The sequence below is a fragment of the Oryctolagus cuniculus genome, chromosome 6, assembly GCF_964237555.1.
Source record: "Oryctolagus cuniculus chromosome 6, mOryCun1.1, whole genome shotgun sequence".
NCBI lineage: Eukaryota > Metazoa > Chordata > Mammalia > Lagomorpha > Leporidae > Oryctolagus > Oryctolagus cuniculus.
This window is the reverse complement of record NC_091437.1, coordinates 73,019,265-73,040,305: the sequence shown is the minus strand read 5'-3', so window position 1 is coordinate 73,040,305 and position 21,041 is coordinate 73,019,265. Positions and strand designations below refer to the sequence as shown.

Below are 21,041 nucleotides of genomic sequence, written 5' to 3'. Positions count from 1 at the left end.
TAGATCTTACACAGCTGCAGAAGGTGAAAAGAAAACAAAAATAATTTCAAAGTTTTCATGTTCATTTTTATCTTATCTTTAAACTCTCCAATTAAATTTCACATTAATTCAACTATATGTGTGAATTTAGTATTAGTTCCAACTAGAATGCCTTATCTTTAACTCAGGTACATTTCAGATTAGTTCATGGGCAAATCTCCGAATTGCATCTGACTCAGCAACAACATTTCAGAGTGACAGCTCATAGGACTTTTAAGTATAGTGTGGAAATCTGATTATTAAATCAAGCAAAATACAACAATAATATGTAAGCTATTTTAGGCTGTACTATCAGTGTGAGTTCTTTTTTTAAACATAAATGCATGTTTGAACTGCAGTATTATCCATTACAGGATCTAAAGACTGGCAGAACAAACCAGACGGAGAAGGCTGTAATTAAATGTATTCATGTGAGTTTATTGAATATACTTACAACCTGGTATGAGTTATCACAGGGCAATATTTCTTCTTAGAATAATAACACAGATCATATTAAAGGACTGGCATTTGATCTAGTGGTTAAGGTGCCACTTGAGACACCTGTATCCCATATCAGAGTGTCTCGGTTCAAACTCCGACTATGCTTCCTATTCCAGCTTCCTGTGAATGCCCAACCTGGGAAGAAGCAGGTATGACTCAAGTACTTCGGTCCCTGCCACCCACATGGGAGACTTGGATTTCATTCTTGGCTCCTGATTTTAGCCCTGGTCCAGCCCCAGCAATTGCAGGCATTTGAGGAGTGAACCAGCAGATGAGAGTTCATTCTGTGTGTGTGTGTGTGTGTGTGGATGTATGTGTGTGTGTGTGTGTGTGTATTCTTGTGTTCTCTATGTTTCAAATCAATTAATTATTAGGTAATGAATTAATTAAACTATTAAAACTAGCCCTTAGTGAGTATTATACTTTACTCTCCGTCATATCAAGTAGATGCTAATATTTTACCTGTTTTTCAGATAAGAATACCAAGGTATATATGGGCTAGGTAACTTGCTAAAGTTCCACAGCTAACACAGGGAAAATGTGCTATGTCCAGCAATGGAGACATTAAGTTCTGTGAGATGGACTTAAAATGTAACTATCCGAGTGATGAGCTAGCTGTGTTAATGGACGAGGCCCTGCTTGAGGCCAGGAGCTGTTCTTACTCCAGGTTGGTTATCGCAGCTGTTGTCCCGGGTTGCTGAGAGTCCTTTGGAAGGAGGCCCCAGGCCTTGGATTTTAAGCTTTGGTCAACATGGATGGTGTTTTGTCTTCTGACGTCTTCTTCGAGTTCGATGCTGCAGTGGTACACATCATTCTGTTTGAGACGCCACCTGGGTCAGTTACAACTTTCCCATTAGGTTCCCAAGTCAATAATAACTGCATGCCAAACACTAAAAGATATTTTGGAAAGGGATTGTTAGGAACAATGCACAATTTTCTGAAACAAACGCTTTATAACCGCAATGGCAAAGGATGTGGGGATCTGTTCAGAACATCCTGTCATGACATCACTGGCTCATGTGCAGCCAGGTTGGAGCTACAACTCCCACATCAAGAGGGTCTGGCCCGAAAGACTGTCTTGTTTAGATCACATTTTCTGGGATCCTTTAGTCTGATTCGATTATAATTAGGAAATCTCAGACTACATGTTAAAAAAATTTTTTTCAAGAAGGAAAACATAGACTTGATTTTACAAAACAAAGTTGGCTTACTAAAGCCATTTTAGGCCCTAATTATCCTTTTGCCTATTCTCAGGTTAGGAGTTCGTGAGTGAGAGTGCAATTGATATAAAACAATTACTTTGTGGAAATACAGTTACACAAAACAAGTAATTTATATAACATGCCGAACATGAAAATTTAAAAAATTATCTTAATAGCCTGAGATTGTCATGAAAACTCAGATCTCACGGCTCAATAGGCTAATCCTCTGCCTGCGGCGCCAGCACACTGGGTTCTAGTCCAGGTCGGGGTGCCGGATTCTGTCCCGGTTGTCCCTCTTCCAGGCCAGCTCTCTGCTTTGGCCAGGGAAGGCAGTGGGGGATGGCCCAAGTACTTGGGCCCTGCACCCCATGGGAGACCAAGATAAGTACCTGGCTCCTGCCATCGGATCAGTGCGGTGCACCGGCCGCAGCGCACTGGCCGCGGCGGCCATTGGAGGCTGAACCAACGGCAAAGGAAGCCCTTTCTCTCTGTCTCTCTCTCTCACTGTCCACTCTGCCTGTCAAAAAAAAAAAAAAAAAAAGATAGGTATGAGAATATCTTCCAAGGCTAGTTTTACAGTTGTGCCCTGAAACCTGACTGTCCAACACATAGACAAGAAGTGAGTTACAAATGCTCAGAAGACACATGTGTTATTCCAACCAGTCCAGCCTCTTCTAGATCTTATCCTTTATTTGCAAAGCCTCAGAATGCCCAACTCTTTTAATGTTAACTTAAATATGTTCCATCTTTCCTAAAGAGTTACCTATAAATCTTATCTCTCCCAAGATATATAAAGCTCTTTGTGGACAGGAACTATAATTTGGACTTTCCTCAACAGTGAATACAGGGTCTACAGCTGATGTACAGAATAATGCTTGTTTAACTGAATTAGACAAAAGAGTCTGTGTTCCCTTTATGTCTTGAATCAGAGAGGGAAAACTATACTGAATCTTGGAGACAGTTTTGTAGTGGTCTGATCCCTGAGGAAGGTTAAAAAAATTAAGGCCTCTCACATATTGCCAATTGAGGGAACTTAGGTCTATACTAATGACTTTAAAAAACAAATGAGAGTAATGCTGGATGTCTCATCTTCTTAGATCATTGAAAAGAATGATGAGAATGGCGTCCAATCCAGCAAAGATGCAACATCGCAAGGGATAACACAGACTATGCAATCACACATACATGCAGAGGTTTAAACCACCAGCTAAATACACAACAGTATTTTTATATTTGATAAGTCATACTTAGGTAAGTAGGGACTTGCTCTGCCGAGGCTTTAACAATACCAATGCTACTCCCACAGCCCAGGAGCGAAACCTTTAGAATACTTGTCATTTTTCAGAATATAGATATGGCAGCATTCTCCAGTGAACCACAGCCTGATCCTTGTACCAACTCAACAAGACACATCATGCCTGCCTGGTGGACATCACGCAGTAGAGATTTGCGTAACATTTGATTAGAACAAGTGTCTATTCTTTCCTTTGTATCTCGTGGTTCAGTTAATTATCACTTCCTGGCATACTGTCTCCCTTAGCACTAAAAAAGGCATCAAGTGATTTTATTAAATCAGTGAAAGCCAAAATAGTGCTTATCCTTAGAACTGTAAGGTTTTCTTACTGATTTTCAAAGAGAAAATATAGAAGAATAAAAGATGTAACATTCTTATCTATGCTGTTCATGTCAAACTGACATTTTAAATGATATCTGGTTCTTAAAATAAATCTTACGGGTTCTCAGCCTCTACAATATCAACAAATACTTATTGTCTTTTCTGAAGCCATGTAGGTCTATACAGACGATCTTCTTCTCAAGAGTTATTCTATTGTTTGAAAGGCAGAATGACAGAGAGAGAGCAAGAACGAGAGAGAGGAGAGAGATCTTACATGCACTGGTTCACTTTCCAGATGCCTGCAAAGGTCAGGGCTGGGTCAGGCTGAACCCAGGAGTCTGAAGCTCCATCAAGTCTTCCATGTGGGTGGCAGGGGCCCAGGAACTTGGGCCATTTTACCCTGCTTTCCCAGGCACATTAGAAGAGTGCTGGCTTGGAAGCAGAGCAGCTGGGACTTGAACTGTCTCTCCAATTTTGGATGCCAATGAAGCAGCACCTTAACCCACTGCTCCACAACACTGCCTTTAGGACCCAGTGATTTTAACCATTGCTGTAGTCAGAGAGAGAGATTGAGAGAGGCTGATTATCAGTACAGTTGTTCTTCATTATTTTAAGCTTTTCCCTATGGGATTAAGCGTCTGGCCCTCTGTGGGGTGCAGGAGGCCGTGCGACTGTGGACTTGAGCTGCTCCCTGGCCAACGAGTACTTATGAATGCAGACTTTCCATGGTTCTCTCCCTGTGACTGCCTGCAGCTGGCAGCTCTCAAGAAGGTGACAGCTCCCTCCGTCTTGTTTCCCAGCTGCAGAAGCAAGCAACACTGCACTGAGCCTTGCAGCCTGAGAACAGACTGCTGGTCCCCAGAACTGGGGTGGGCACAGAAAATGGGTTACTGCATGACTGATACGTGGCTGCCCTGGGCCATAGTGGGGCTGAGTCTTGGCCCCAGTGAGGCCGATACAGGGCAAGAATAAGGACAACAGAGAACATGGATTCGCAAAGGCAATTGGGGGGGGGGGAGGCTGGCCCCTCCCCATCCAAAGTGAGTTCCAAGCCCCTTGGCAAAGACAGACTGGGCTTGCCATTATTTTATTATTATTTTTGAAAGTCTGAAAGAGAGAGAGAGAGAGAGAGAGAGAAATCTCATCCACTGGTTAACTCCCTTGAGGCCCACAGTGGCTCGGTCTGGGCCAGGCCAAAACCAGGGGCCAGGGGCTTCTTCCAAGTCTCCCACACGGGTAGCAGGGACCCAAGCACTTAGTCCATCTCCTGCTGCTTCTCCAAGGCCATTAGCAGGGAGCTAGAAGTGGAGCAGCGAGGACATGAACTGGCACCCATATGGGATGCTGGCATTTCAGGCAGCATCTTTACCCGCTAGGCCACAAGGCCAGCCTCTTTTAGTTTTTTTAAAGATTTCTTTTATTTATTTGAAAGGCAGAGTTACAGAGAGAGGAGAGACACACACAGAGAAAGAGAGAAATCCTCCATTCACCATTTCATGGTCACAGCAGCAGGGGCCAGGTCAGGACAAAACCAGGAGCCAGGAGCTTCATTAGGGTCTCCCATGTGGGTGGCAAGGGTCCAAACACTCGGGGCATCCTGTGCTGCTTTGCCAGGTACATTATTAACAGGGAACTGGATCTGAAATGGAGTAGGCAGGACCCAAACTGGTGCCATGTGGGATGAGGGCATCTCAGGTGGTAGCTTTACCCACTGTGTCACAGTGTCACAATGCCGGCCCCTCTTTTTACTTTGTAAAGATTGTGTATATATATGCACACACACACACACACACACACATGTACATATATGTCTGTATATATACATACATATATAAAACATGTGTGTATATGTATGTATATGTGTATATGCATATATACACACACATACACACACACAGAGAGAGAGAGAGAGAGAGAGAGAGAGAGAGATCTTCTATCCCTTAGTTTATTCCCCAAATGGCTTTAATGGCCAGGTCTGGAACATGCTGAAGCCAGGAGCCAGGAACTCCATGCTGGTCTGCTACATGGATGACAGTGGCCCAAGCACAGGGGCCATCTTCTGCTGCTTTCCCAGGTGCATTAGCAGGGAGCTGCATGAGAAGTGGAGCAGCTGGGACTGCAACAAGCGTTCCAATACAAGATGCCGGCTTTGCAAGCAGAGGCTTAACCTGCTACACAGCACCGCTGGCCCCTGGGCTTTGCTTTATTATCTAAGTAAGCACCTTCCTGTGTTTTACAAATGCAACCTTAGGTGAAGCCCTGGCTTCCTTGTGATATGTATCTGCAAGAATAGGGTGCAGGAGCTTTCCCCTTCCCCCTAAGAGAGCCAGGAGCTACTCATTTTTGGTCACAGAGGAAAGAAACTCAGTGAATTCAGACTCTAAGAGAAAAAAATACTCTTCTCTCTACAAACAGGGCCCTAAGCAAATGGCTTCAGAGACACCATGGCCGTAAAAGATCCAGAGAGCACTTTCACAACACTCCTTGGCTGGCTATTGAACCATCTTCATAGCCAGTACATTCTTCTTAATGCCTAACTTCAATCTCTTCTGCTATAGTTCAAAGCCATTTACTAGTACACTAGATGTTCTGGAATTTAAAACTTCCTTAAATGCTACTTGAATCCACTAATTCAAACACTACTTACAAAGCGGCATATGAAATTATGTTACACAGTATTTTTAAGGATGAGTAATGGAAGAATAATGGCCGAATAAAAAAGAAAGCAGCAGAATTGAGTTGGACGAGCCCACAGAACAGGTACCACGAGGGTCAGTATTCTCATTTGAGGTGGAGCAGAAGCCAGGCTGTGGTTTTCAGCATCCCATCCTACAAGGAAGCCTGTCTGGGCCTCACTCCACCCAGAAGGCTCTTAAGGCTGCCATGAATGGCCTCATGTGAAGGAATCACAGCATACGTAGAGTCGAGTCAGGCCGGGGGTTAGATGCCCTGGGCTTGGATCCCCTGGCCTCAGATCACACCCACACAGACACGAAGGCTTCTTTGCGGTGGCCCCTTATCACACCTATCTCCTCCCCAAACACACACATAAGGAAACTTCTAGAAGGAAGTGGAATACACACACCTCGACTCACACCAGAGGTCTACTCAGAGGCCAAACAGCTCACTGCTTCGTAGTCTTTCCCCAACTTATGGGCTTAGCCGGCCCCTCCTCCTTTCTCTGCTCCCAAGACCAATTGCTGAGCTGACTTACAAGTGGGTCAGAACACATGAGAAGCGAAACAGAAAAAACATTAGTCCAACCAGCTGAGTCCTCAAAATTGTGTCACAAAATCTCTTCCCCACAATTTGTGTCAACAAATTCCTTGAATACGCTTCGTGTCCAATAAATAGTTTATGAATAAAGGACTGACTGGATGAATGAATGATGACACTCTCCTCTGCCTCTTTACCCAGCACTGCCTTTTTGGAGCACTTACTTTCTACCAGATCATGGCCAGAGGGGAGAGACTGATGGTTATTTGCATGGGAACTTGTGGGGCCTTCGATTTTATGGACCCCGTATGATATCGTGGCTCAGCGAACTGTGTATCATCCAGAGCAACCCAAGAGACCTCTGGCGAGGCAGCAAATTCCTTTGCAAAATGTGTTTGCAAAGTGCCGTTTACAAATTATTGAAAACAATCCATTTGGAAAATTTTCAGCTGCCATTTTGTTTAAAGATGGAGCACTCAAACTAAAATTAAATCTAAACGCAATCCAAACATCCTTTAGCAGAGTACCAGTGCTTCCCCCGAGTCAATCAACCTCTTTCCAAGTTGCTAAGAAGCAAAAAGAAAATAGGAAGCATGGAGCAGGCGGTTACAACAGAGCTCTCCCTTGTGCCTGGTATGAAAGATGGCACTGTCCCCATGGCTGGTGGCTGCTGACAGCCTGTTGAGTGCCCCGTCTTAGCTTGGAGTCCCCCAGAATCACACCCTGAGACAAGGGCTTAGATGCCTATAGTTTACCTGGGATGTATTCCCAAGAGCAGAGAATTGGGGAATTCAAAATAAGAATCAATGCACAGTGACTCCACGGGCCACTGGACTCGACACTCTGCAGACCCTCAGAGAGGCAAGGGAGCTGAGTATCCACACACAGGCCCTGTTTTCTCACACGTTGAGGGTCCTCCAGGGTGTGGCCACCCTTCAGTTGCCTCACTCAGGCACAGGCAGTCATGCAGAGAGCCTGGGGGAGGCTGAGAGGATCAAGATGGGGCAACCCCAGCTTCCTGTGCTATCAACTGAGGGGCGCCCTCTTAGCAGGTGAGGTCAAGGGAGTGCTGACTCAAGACTTCTTGACAAACAGAAGTTATCTGTGGTTTCCGGGAACACAGAAAGAAAGCCACCTGCGGTTGACTGCGTCAGACTCTTCTTTACCCCTCCTTTATTTTTGTGATTTATTTTTAAAGATTTATTTATTTACTTATTTATTTGAAAGGCAAATTAACAGAGGGAGAAGGAGAGTCAGAGAGAGAGAGAGATCTTCCATTCACTGGTTCACTCCTCAAATGGCCACAACAGCTGGGGCTGGGCCAGCCCAAAGCCAGGAGCATCAAAATCTCCCAAGTGGGTAGCAGAAGCCCAAATACTTGGGCCATGCTTTGCTGCCTTTAGCAGATGCTTCAGCAGGGAACTGGATTGGGACTCATGTACCAGGAATGGAACTGGAGCTCAATAAAAGGGATGCCAGCAAGGCAAGCAGCACCTTAACCCACTGCCCCACCATGGAAGTCCCTACTTTTGTAATTTAAAAAGCTCTTTCCATAAAAAAAAAAAGGGCGTTCAATCTGAGCATCCTCAAGTGCACCCTCCAATGAGGCCCCCTGGGTCACAAGTGTTTGCCTATGGAAGCAGGGGCAGCTTCCTGCTTCCAGCCTAGGAGGTTGTGAGTGCAGTGGAGTCAGCAGTACAAGAACTTTCATTCTCCCTCCCATTTATCTCCTGGGGATGCATGTCCACCCTCACATTTAGATTCCTCTTCCTGATTGTGACTATTTACTCTTCCCTACTAGCTTGCCTTATTTAACCCAGCGCTGGGGCTCCTGAAGATATTTGGGCCATACGTACATGGATTGTGCATGCCTACACAAGTCAGGAAAAGCCAGAGGACCTTGTTATCTTCGGAAGAAGCCTGGAAGTTGAGTGCATGTGAGATCACAATGCAGAGGTACAAACAAAGGCTCCCAGAGATGGGGCAGTCCTGCCCGTGAGCTCCTCTAGGCCACATGGCCTCTCCACTCTCTAGCAACTCCAAACGCCCAAGAGAGAAGTCGCATCCATTTCCGCACAATTTTTTTCCTAAAAATAGAAAACAAGAAAATAGTGCCAGAGTCATTTTATGAAAACAGCACAACTTTCATCCTGAAACCCAGTCCTCATAGACATAGTTTGTAACAAGTTTAAACATGTTAGCAATTTAAATTTACTACTATGAAAAGCATGCTATCTGTGCTTTTTCTAAAAAACAAGAAAGAATAAAAGAGATCTTTTCCCCTCATAAATATTAAGTTGAGGTGTCTTATTATATGTCAATGAGCTATTGAGGGTTTTTAAAATTTTTTTAAAAGATGTATTTATTTATTTGAAAGACAGAGTTACAGAAGGGCAGAGGCGGAGACAGAAAGTCTTCCATCTGCTGGTTCACTTCCCAGATGGTCCCAATGTCTGGAACTGGGCCAATCCGAAGCCAGGAGTCAGGAGGCTCCTCTGGGTCTCCCACATGGATGCAGGGGCCCAAGGACCTGAGCCATCTTCTACTGCTTTTCCAGGACATAGCAGAGATCTGGATCGGAAGTGGAGCAGCTGAGACTCGAACCAGCGCCCATAGGGGATGCCAGCACTGCAGGTGACGGCTTCACTGGCTAAGCCACAGTGCTGGCCCCTATTGAGGGTTTAATGCACTGTAATTCCTTGTTTTAAGGAAGCAGATCCATTAAAAATGTTATAATTTCCATACCTTCTGTTTCAACTTCTCCCAAGTATCTATAGTATATTGTTAAGGGCACAAATATGAAAGATATATTCAATTGTGATCACTTTCAGGCCACAACATAAAGCTGAATTGGCAGGATCAGAATTCACCAAAAGAATAATACACCTGACACCAGGCACCCTGGCCTTTACTTTGAACTTGAACAAATTATTCAAAGTATTTTACTTCTGTTTTATTATAGACAATAGCAAGTGATTTTTTCCTATATTCAGACCAAATTTCTCAAACGCTTAATCAGTTCCCTAAGGAAAAGGCATAGAACCTGCTGGTTTCCACGATTCCACTAATTTAAGTGCCTGTTCCTTCTGCTTTGTTTTTGCCAAAACTTCCAGGCTCCTCTTCTCTTCTTTGGCCATCATCAACTGCCCTCCACCAGTGCAGCCAATCAGGTGGAACCATGTGCCTGTTCCTGCCCCCATCACGATTTGCAAACTGAAATTAGGATCAGCTGGGTTTAGTGGTTTTTCCATAGCTGAGTCCTGGTTTCTCTTTATTTCACTGTCTTATGGAAACACTTTGATTCTCAATAATGAGTTAGCTTATATATTGTTAAATATTTCATTGAAGTTTTAGAATACGGAGCACATCTTTTATCACCACTAGGAAGGAAGTGGCATGCTGAATTAGCCACAATTTCCTTGTAGCTCACCAAATGTCACATTCAAATAGAGGAAATGACACCAAATATTTTGTTAAACTAACTAGACGAAATGTTATGCACTTACCTAGAGAAACTATGCAGGAATGATGCACACCAATCAGAGATGACTGTATGTTATTACCCATGATCAAAAGCACTAAAGCAAGACAAGACAACAAAAGTGCTTTATTAACAAAGAACAAATATTTTAGATGCATCCTGTAGGAGAACTGAATTCTATTCCAAGCTCTTGATTTTGACCTGGCCCAATTTGGTTTTTGAAGATATGTGGATGCTGAACCAAAAAAAAAAAAAAAAAAAAAAAAGAAGGTCTTTCTCTGTCTGCCTTTGCCTTTCTCTCACTCTATCTGCTTTTCAAACAAATCTTAAAAATTAAAATTTAAAAAAATGGAGGAGATATTTTGAAATTAGATAAGTTTGTTCAAATATCAAAAAGAGTCTGAAGAAAATTTTTGGAACAAAAAGGAAAAAACAGAACACTAACACTTCCAGAAAATAAGGATAAAATGGTGACAATTAAACTAATGGGGGTCTAATGTCAGATTTACAATGGAACTACGAAGCATAATCAAGTACTCAAGAAGGTATAAAAATATGCTTGGAAATACTGTGTATAATAAAGAGATTATCTCATGTTGAATGTGAAAAATAAAGCTTATTCAGCTAATGATGTTGGCACAAGTGAATGCTAAGTTTGGGGGAAAATGCTAGATTCACATCAACATCAGCACAAAATAGGTAATATTTTAAGCAAAAAGTGAAAATGTTGAAGTCCTATGAGAATTATATTATTTTATAATTCCACAGAAGTAAAGGGTGTTACAGCTATGAAAGAAACCAGAAACCATAAGAAAAATTATTAATAAATTTGACATCATTCAAGTAAAGTTTCAGTGTCAAAAATCATCTAAGTGAAAACAAAAAGTATGAGTTAGGAAAAATACATTTGAAATTCCTACATAAAGGCTCATTTTCCTAACCTGTAAAGAAAGTCTACAGACTAATGGGAACATGAAGAAAAAATGTAAACAGAAGACAGAAAATTCAAATGGTTCTTCAATCTATGAAATGTGCTCAATTTGTAATCAGAAAACTACAAATGAAAGCTACGCGGCAATTGGATTTTTCACAAAGGAGAGTAACAAAGATCAAAATGTTTGATAGTGCACACTTCTAGCAGGCACATGCACGAACAGACACTTGCTGGTGATGATGTGAACTGGCCCAGTGGCCTCAAGAGTAGCTTGTGGACCTCAGTCCTGATTACCAGTAACATTATCTGCTCACCCGGAAGTTCCACTTTTACAAATTCATCTCACAGTTTTGTCTATACACACAAGAAATGGAATATGTCAAAGGTACTCATGAAACACTGGTCATAGAAGCAAAATATCAGAAATAACCTACATGTCCATCAAGAGGGGATATTTCAATGAATTTGTTATACCCAGGAAATGGATACAGGAAGCAGGGAGAGTATAACTTGGGTATATGGAAAAGGCTCCAAGAAATAGTAGAAAGTGGAGAAAGAGGCAAAATAAAAAAAAATAAAAAAAATAAAAAAAAAAAACAACCTGAGGTCCACATGCAGAATGCTTTCATTTGTGTTTATTGAAGCGAAGATAGCATGCAAAATATGAATCTGCTCAGTATGCACAGAGTATTTCTGGGGAGGTACATCATGGATGTGGACCATGCCCCTATTGCTTTTGTCAGATGAACCCCTGCTGAGTGGCTTCTGGACCCCAAGGGACTTTTCATTGAGCACATTTTCCACAGTTTGTATTTCCAAACACATGATCACAAAGCCTATCAAGAGGTAAGTGGTCTTTAAACGCATTGGTTTTGAGGACTCTGTAACTAGTCAGTCACGTGTTAGCAATCCTAAACACCTGTTTATATAAAAACCAACACTTTAAAGTTTGTGCAGCTATATACAATAATGTTAGTGCCAAAATAATGAAACAGTTGCTATTCCAATAGCACAGTCCGTAGGATAGCAAAGCCATTTAGTAATTTGGAAATGAATTACTGAAGGTCTCCTCGGCTTTCAGGATCACCTAGCAAGCCAGATCCCGTATCCTCTGGGTTTCACTGTTGTCTCAGCGGCTCCTCCTCAGTGGGGGCTGGGATGTTGCTTCTCTCCAGATAAATTCTACAGTGCTCAGTGCTCAGCACTGGTACCTGGGAACTTTGCTCTTTCCTCAAAGCTTCTACTACCACCTGTATATCAGAAAATCCCATTTTTACCTCCAGTCCAGCCCATGTTCCCAAATCCCTCATTCTCACACCATTAGGATGGTGCACTGGCTTCCCAGGGTTGCCTTTACAAAGCACCTCAGACTAGGCATCTTCAACAAAAGAAAGATGGGCTCACAGCTCTGTAGCCTGGAGTCTGGGATCAAGATGTCATCATCCTTCCATGCCTCTTCCCAAGCTTCTAGTGGTTTGCTGGTATTGTCTGTTAGCTTCTAGAAGCATCACCACCATCTCCAACTTCATTTTCACATGATATTCTCCAGAGTGCACTTACATCTCCAAATTCTTCCTTTTGATAAAGACTCCAATTCCTTCTGATTGGAGACCCACCTACTCCAGTACAATCACTTCTAAACTAAGTATTTCTGCAATGACCTAATTTCTAAATAAGGCCAGATGCTCAGCCACTATAGAACAATAGATTTAGACTTCAACATGTGACTTTCTGGGTGATGCCACTCAACCCATAACAGACGTCAAGAGAGAACTCAAACTTAACAGGTCCAAATCAGACTACTGCCCCTGCCCCCTTCTGCTGTCTTGAATCTCACAGAGACACTACTGTTCTTCTAGAACAAAGCAAACCTTGGCGCTAGGCTTCACTTCTTTTCATAGGTGAAAAGGATTGGGCGTATGGATACAGCAGAACTCTTAAATGATCATTAGGTCATGGATTCTGTTTTAATTCCACTCCCTGAATGTTCATGGGCTGCTATGAAAGCTCTGCACACATAGGGGCTAACTCCAAATTCAATTCACAACCTTACAGGGATGTTTTTACCTACAGAGCTCTACCTCCTTGGATCATCAAATTACTTCTGCATAATAGCTATTTTTAAAAATTTTATTTCACTTCAGCAAATATTTGTTGAAAGCTTATTTTGCAGACACGAGGACTAAAAATAGGGCAGAAAACAGACCTGGGCCCATTCCCCACAGACCCCATGCTCTGATTCAAGGACATTGAGTGGTCAGAGAGAAATCCATCTCTCTGAATGTCTGGACACAGGGCCAGATCAAGGTCAACAATAAAAGTCAACATAACTCTTCCATTTAGATCTGTCCATTAATACCAAGGATAGTCACGACAATGAAATTTGGAAACACTGAGAGCATGCAAAGGCTGTCTTCTCCCACCAGTACTGTGCGGAATGGATACAGCCCACACACTGAAGGGAAAGTCAACCAGAGAGCAGAGAGTCAGGAACCTCACAGATGCAGAGAGGGCAAACACACCGTGGGACAGAACAGAAGGAGATGCTATGGACCTCAGCTGCACAAGGTCAGTGAAGGGCTGAAAAGGCCCCTCTCTTGTCTGGGAAGATGGAAGAGTGGACAGAAGTGGAAAGGGGGGGTTTTCCTCATCAAGGAAAGACAGTGCACAGGAATCACAGTGGGGATGTTGTGCATCAGTCTTGTTAATCAGGTTCCCGGTGTCTGCCCTCTTTACCCAAGCAGTACAGGTGAGAACTGTGGAGCTCTGAGCACAGGGCACTCAAGCTCCCAGAGCAGCAAGCTACCAGTGGGGTGGACACAGAGCTCAAGCTGAGTGCCAGCTTGGATGCCGAGGCTTCTATGCCCACTGCGGACTTCTCAACCAGTGTGTGTACTCGGCACTGGATTGTTGACTAAACTGTTACAAGCAAGAATGCACCCCAAGTTTTATTTTTTTCAAATAACTTGCATAGGAACTTCCTTACATAGGGGATGCCCATTTCACTTTTACTATGTGAAGAAATTACTGTTAAAAGTACAAATATGGTGGATAATCCCTAGAGTCACAGGCTAGAAGTTCAGAGAACTAAGAAACGTAGATCTGATTAACTAGTAAATGTCAATGTTTCCATAGGAAATGTGAGTGCTTGGCCTGTCTTCAGTCTTTTTGTTGATGAACAGGCTGCTGCACTCCTTGGCTGGGGAGAGGAGGCTCTGTCCACTGCAGCAGGGAACCATCCCAGTGGCTACACACAAGTCTTTTTGGGAACTTACATGGGAAAGTCCTGGTCCTGTCCCAAGAAGAAGCAAGAGTAAATAGGCAGAAGGATGTGTGGTATGACTGCAGGGATGGACATCAGAGGCAGAGGGAGGGCACAGGGGACATGATTCAGCCTGGCTGCTGCCCAGGCTCCACTCAGACACGCGGAGAAGCAATGGAAGAGTCAGGCAGGTTGGGACAGCCCACGGGAGTTCAATGTAAGGGAAAGGTCTGGCTACATATTTTGGGAGAGACTAGTTTTGACCTTTGGGAAACATTGAGGAGGATGGCAGGCAAAAGAGAAGCTCATTGCAGTCCACTAGGTGTCCTTGAGTCCATTATTGCCTGGGCTCTGAAGCACCCTCATCTGCCTGGCCCCAGAGCCCTCCCAGTGCTCACTGAGGCGGAGTTAAAGGATGATCTACCTTTTCAAAGGCAGAAGATTTCAATCACACAGGAAGTGGAATCTAACTTGATTTTGTAACTCAGCTTAGATTATTTTCTTAATACCTCTGCTATTTTCCCCCTTTGCAGTTAGTCATTCACACTGCTAAGTTTAAATTATATGAATTAAGGCTGAATTGGCAGCATTCCATGCTGAGAACCCTGTGGCAGGGCATCATTTAACAGCATATATTAGGACTGGTGCCACGACCTGCAAACATGCCTGGCGGTTGGGTTCAGGCTTTGTCATGTTGCAGCTTACGAGGTTAATTACTTGGGGGATGCAAAGCAAGGAGGAGATGCCCAGTGAGCCAGAGCCATTTGCTCAGGGGAGAACAGTGCAGAGGAAACACCTAGGTAGAGGTGGAGTGGATTGGGAGACTGCACTTGCTGGATGCACCGAATCCTGACCATGCAGGAAATGAGTCTTACTCTATGAAGTTTACAGCCGGTGTCCACTTTAAAAGTGTAAGCCTTGAACCGTGTTTTTACAGGATTTATTTCCTGACCGGCAGTGTGCAAATAATCAATAGGTTCTTAAATTGTCAAGAATTCCCTCTTTGTCCACAACTATGAAAAATATACGCAATGTGCAGAATTCCTCTGTAATTACTGGAATCCTACATTTCCTGACCCAGCATAGCTTTAGGAACACTAGGAAGGATAACCTGTTTCTTGTAGTTTTAAATTACATTTGCAAAATGCTACCAACTGAAGAATAGAAAGGATAGATAAGTCCTATAAAATTGGAGTGTGTTCGTGTTCTCTAAGAGTGTGAATATGATAAAAAAGAATGCTGAAATAATTCATGTAACATGGGCAAAAAAAACCTAGCATACCATGTAGAGTAAAGGATTTTCTAGATTAACAAAATCTATGCTTGGTCCACCCCCCAAGTTCATCCCACTTCAAGGAACTCAGTGGGAGTTGGCACTAATCTGTTTATCTCTGCAACATCATCAGTGTGGGGTTGAAGATAATCTTTGAGTTAGAATATTGGATTTACAAATAACTGAGATTTCTGGGAAACCTAGCCACAACTCATAATGTTCCATCTCAGCATGAAAGTGAAGGTAGGAGACAGAGGTGTTTTCTCCTTGAAAATCCACTCTCTTGATTCCTAAATAGGAATCTCTATCCCACATGACAGTGATAACTAGGCTCCATGTTGACCTGGGATGTGCAATCTTTATAACAACCAATCCCTTTGTTTCAAGTCATTGAGTTTCTCTTGTAGTTTGCCATCAGAGCACAACTTGGAATATTCCCGCTGACCCAACACCACAGTATAATATAACTGAGGTTCTGGAAGAATTTGAAATAAAATTTGATTGCACTAGCTAGGTTAGGTACTGCTTCATGCAGAGCTTTTCTGACTATCAAAACAGCTTCTGCATTAATTGCAAGTGATCAATACAGAGATATAGCCTTTTCCCACCTTTCAAATACTCAATCCTTTTCTGGCCCACTTACTGGCTTTTACTTTGGACACCCTCCGCCTGACGTTTTCCAATTCCCTCTCATCAAACAACTACCTAAAATTCATATCTCAAAGTCGCCCACATTTCCTTGAAGCATTCACTCTTCTCACAGTGGTCTCCATTTTGCCCTCACTCATAGAAATTCTCCATGATGCTCCCTCCCGGGTGATTAGAAGGGATAAGCTGGGCAGTGCCCTGCCAAATGCATAGTATAGCCACGGGTCCTCAAAGAAGGCCGAGCAGGCGACCTTACCTTGCTGCAGAGCTGCAGGCACACAGAGGGAGTAACAGGAGTATGGTCACGACTGGATGTTTTCAGGAGGACACACGCTTACATAATTCTTTATTTTCATGTCAATCAATGAGTGCTCTCAGGGATTGCCAACGTAGTGCATTGACAACTAATTAAACCCTTGAATCTTAAAACACATTCAAGGTAACAATATTGAATTGCATGTGGCTAGTTTAGTGCCTGGTATACAGCAGGTACTCAATACATACTGAATGATCAGATGAGTTGACATACCAACATCTTCTCACATAGTCCTATGTTGTTGTCATCTCAGGTATGATATCTTGGAGGAAAAAGGGAAGATCCCTGAAAAAGAAGATACTTGGGTATCCCCATAACAAACGATGAGTGCCTGTTCATTGTAATGAAGGCCTCTTCCACATTTTTTGCATGTCCTGCTGCAGTAAAGTTCATATTGCACACAATTTTAGCCTCAAATAAGACCATCAACAAGGGAATCCTCTGCAGGAAGTGACTATTCTAAAAATAACTATCCCCTCCCCACTCCACATCTTCCAGTTTTCAAAGTTTCTTATCTCTGGTGGCTTGAACACTATTGCTAATTTTTTGTTTGATGGCGAGATAATGTCAGGTATTTCATGATAGCGGCTGTACTCAAAGGTCTGGAAAAAATACTCCCCAGTGTCACACTTTAGAGGATGCCTTAAACTTGGTGTCTTACTACCAGTAATCATTTGCATCTAACAGAAAGTCTAGTAGAACAAAAAGACAGGGATTTTTTCCTTGAAGATGATGCCCAGAAAGGCTTTTTTAAAGCACTAGGACTGAATCAGAATCTTTCACAGCACAAAGTTGAGAAAAGTCTCAGGAGCTCCTAGGTTTAATTGACCAACCCTTTAAAAAAAAGAAAAGAAAAGGAAGGGCTGCTACAGGGAGGCCAGGAAGCAGAGGAAAGTCATTTCTGAAGAGAGCAACTCAGCACTGCTTTACTTCATGAGTGATATTCCACAGGCAAACAGCAGCAGGAGAGCAGGCCGCCCCTCCTTGCCTGGAAAACAAACAGCCAGAGCAAGGGCTTTGCTCGGCCAGGGGCAGATGCTGGCCCTGCAAATCCCACCCACACTGAGGCAAGGATTCCTGAGGCCATGCAAGATGCAGCTCCCAATGCTGGTGGTTTCTATGTCCTTGCAAATATGAGGATACTGCACAAAGTGCCTGGAAAACGGAATTAAGAGATTATTTTAAGGCAAAAAAAATTTTATTTTGAAATCCATGCACGGTTTTTTTCATAATACAATTCTTCTGTGAATTTTTGAAGGCCCCATGGATGCATGAATTCACATTTTCTATACCAAAATAACCTTATCTTTTAATTCCATCTTCCAGAAACTTTTGCAAGTCCCCTTGTGTAAGTGGCTTCTGGAGTCTGCCAGCAGTGACCTAGGAGCTGTACTTCCAAGACAGCTGTGTCTCTGCCCCCACCTGATGGCAATGACCTTCAGGAGCTTGTCATCTAACTCAGCCATACCTGCCAAGGAGGAGACCAAGGAACCTTTCAGGATCTGTCCAAGTAAGGGAGCTACTTGGGAAAAGAGCTGGGGCCAACACCTGTGTCCCTTACATCTGCTTCCTCTCCAGAAAGCCTCATTTCTTGGGGGACAATTGGTGGTCCAGCAAAGGCATGTGTCTTACTTGGGGATGGCTTCCCCTGAGAGCATTGAGAACCCTCTGACCTACGTTATACCCTCAGATATCAGATGAGAGGGACAACGGTCACGTTAAACTCTAGGATTGGCTGGGCCCAAGTTGTGGCACCTCTGACTGGGTAACCAGGCACAAAACACAGAAGGATTTTGATGCCTATTCAAAAAGCCGTTTCATTTTATATGGCACATTCTTGGCTCTGAAAAGAAAGCTCAGTGAGCCCACAAGGTCAGTTGAGCGGCTGGACGTGTCGGGCATGGTCAGGCAGCACATATCGGAGTGCGAGCAAGGCCAAGAGCAGGTTTCTGTGAGCCTGGTCAGCAGAACCACATTGCTCAGAGCCACACCGCCTGCACACTTCGCTGTAGACACAAGGTGACTACCTCAAAGGAATTGGCCTGGGAAACCTGCGGGCCTCAGGGCAGCCAGAGATACCTCCATCTTTCCCAGAGCACTGTGGCCTGGCAGGGCTACAGATTCTACTGCTGTGCCTCCTTGGCAGACCAGGAAAATGTTCACACAGCTGGGTTGGTGCACAGGGAGGCATGGAAATTCTACGTAAGTGTTGTGGACTCTGGGTGGCTGTGTGCCTGCCCCTGAGATATGGCCCCGAGCTAAGGCCTCCCGCTCCACCTTCACTCTTGGCTCACATTCTTTTACCTTCTGCCCCAGGGAGCACTCCTGGGTCATGTCTCCTCTCGGCTCTGCATTCTTGTGCCTTTGAATTCCTCTCCTGCTGCCCCAACTGTGTCCACTCCTCATCCTCTTGTTACACAGCTACACCACCAGATGCACACCAGGGTCTTGTGAGTGTGTGTGTGTGTGTGTGTGTGATAATACCAACACTATCACTTCAGATTTTAAATCCTTCTTATTGACGTCTCCCTAAGGACTTCAGTCAGGAAGCACCACACTTTGCTCCAAGGCCCCAGCAGAGAGACTGTCCCCCCCCACACACACACACACTCCACCCTGCCTATGCTCTGTTTCTGCTACATTTGCAAATCCTGATGGTGGAGGGGGACAGGCCTCCTCCCTTTCTGAGGCAGAGCCAAGGATAGGGGGAGACCCAGGCATGGAATACGGCATGGGGTAGGGTGGGTCTGCGAGTGGGATCCAAGTGTCAACACAACTGGAAAGTTCATGTGGGAAGAGTCTCATCCCTGAACTCATTCTGCAATGAGTGATACAGAGACAAAAGCTTCATCCCAGGGGACTGCTCCTTGGAGAGTTAACATCCTGGTGCAAACACAGCAGGAACAGAGTGGGTACTGAGTCCAAGTTGGTGTCAGGATCGTGGGACACGCTCTCTGCCACGCTGCGGACGCGCCTGAGAGGCGGGTTATGTCATCCAGCTGGACTTCTCTGCTGATTCAACAATCTGTGGTTGGGAAATGTTTTTAAAATAAATCGTATCGGAACTGAACTTGTACAGTTCTTTTGTCATTATTTTCTAAACAATGCTGTGTAATAACTACTTGAGAGGGCATTTATACTGTATTAGCTATTATAAGTCATCTAGACTTGATTTAAAGTATGCAGGAGGCTCGTTTCTCACAAGAGCAGTTAAGACCTCCATAGCCCACATCAGAGAACCTGGGTTTGACACTTGGCTTCTGACTCCAGCTTCTTGCTAATGCAGAACCTGGAGGGCTGTAGTGACGTTCAAGTAGTTATGTTCCTGCCACTCAAGAGGAAGATCTGGGTTGGGTGCCTGGATCCCAGCCTCAACGCAGCCCAGTCCCCACTGTTGCAGGCATTTGCGGAGCGAACCAGCAGCTGGGAGATTTCTTTCTGTCTGTCTTTCTCTGTGTTTCTGTCTCTATGTCTCTTGACAAAATATCTTTCTTTAAAGGTTTATTTATTTATTTGAAAGTCAGAGTTACACAAAGAGAGAAGGAGAGGCAGAGAGAGGAGAGAGAAGTCGCCTTTCATCCACTGGTTCACTCCCCAATTGGCCATAACAGCTGGAGTTGCGCTGATCCCAAGCCAGGAGCCGGGAGCTTCTTCCAGGTCTCCCATGTGAGTGCAGGGGCCCAAGGATTTGGGCCATCTTCTAATGCTTTTGTAGGCCATAGCAGAGAGCTGGATCAGAAGTGGACCAGCTGGGACACCAGCTGGCGCCCATATGGGATGCCGGCCCTGCAAGCAGCAGCTTTACCCCCTACGCCACAGCACTGACCCCAAAAATATATTTTTAAGATGTTTAATAAAGTATATAGGAGCATATGCCTATGTTAAATGCAAATGTTGCTCCATTTTTATACGATATTTGAGCATCCATGTATTTTAATATCTATAATGGTGAGCATCCTGGGACCAACGTCCTGCAAATTCTGAGGACCAATTGGACTCAACCACTGCTGAGGGATGGATTAGGTGAGGGGGCTCAGTGTCATCTTCTGCCCAGTCACATAGCAGAGTCCAAAGCCAAGTAACTCTCACTGAAGTTCAAGTTAGACCTCTCCCACCTGCTTAAATGGTATTTTCCCCAACCCTGGAGTGCAATGTTAGAATGTCAGGACAAGCTTAGCAATTAAAAAACACATTAAAAAGTGATGGGGCAGTGGCATATCTACTGATGGGGTGGAGCAGCCACCTGCAGTGCCGGCATCCCACATGGGTGCCAGTTCCAGTACTGGCTGCTCTTCTTCTGATCCTGCTCTCTGCCATTGTATGAGAAAACAGTACAGGGTGGCCCAGGTCCTTGGGTACCTGTGTCCATGTGGGAGACCTGGAAGAAGCTCTGGGCTCCAGGCTCCAGGCTTTGGATTAGCCCAGATCTGACTATTGTGGCCATTTGGGGAGTGAACCAGTAGATGGAAGACTTCTCTCTCTTTCTCTACTTCTGCCTCTCTGTAATTCTTCCTTTCAAATAAATAAATAAATATTTTAAAAATACAAAAAAGTGATGGGGCAGGCACTTGGCAT

General features: G+C 44.0%; 1 protein-coding gene across 1 annotated transcript in view; it reads right to left on the bottom strand.

Moving 5' to 3' along the window:
* Positions 1 to 435: 435 nt before the first annotated feature.
* LOC108176498 (uncharacterized) overlaps positions 436 to 21,041 on the bottom strand; it is a 93,807-nt gene continuing 73,201 nt past the window's right edge. Inside the window, exons 5-7 of the mRNA XM_070075825.1 lie at positions 10,059 to 10,130; positions 8,409 to 8,639; positions 436 to 1,409 (exon numbers count right to left, since the gene is read on the bottom strand). Of these exons, the coding sequence (XP_069931926.1) occupies positions 1,255 to 1,409; positions 8,409 to 8,639; positions 10,059 to 10,130 (458 nt within the window). The 3' untranslated portion in view covers positions 436 to 1,254. The remainder of the gene's footprint in view (positions 1,410 to 8,408; positions 8,640 to 10,058; positions 10,131 to 21,041) is intronic.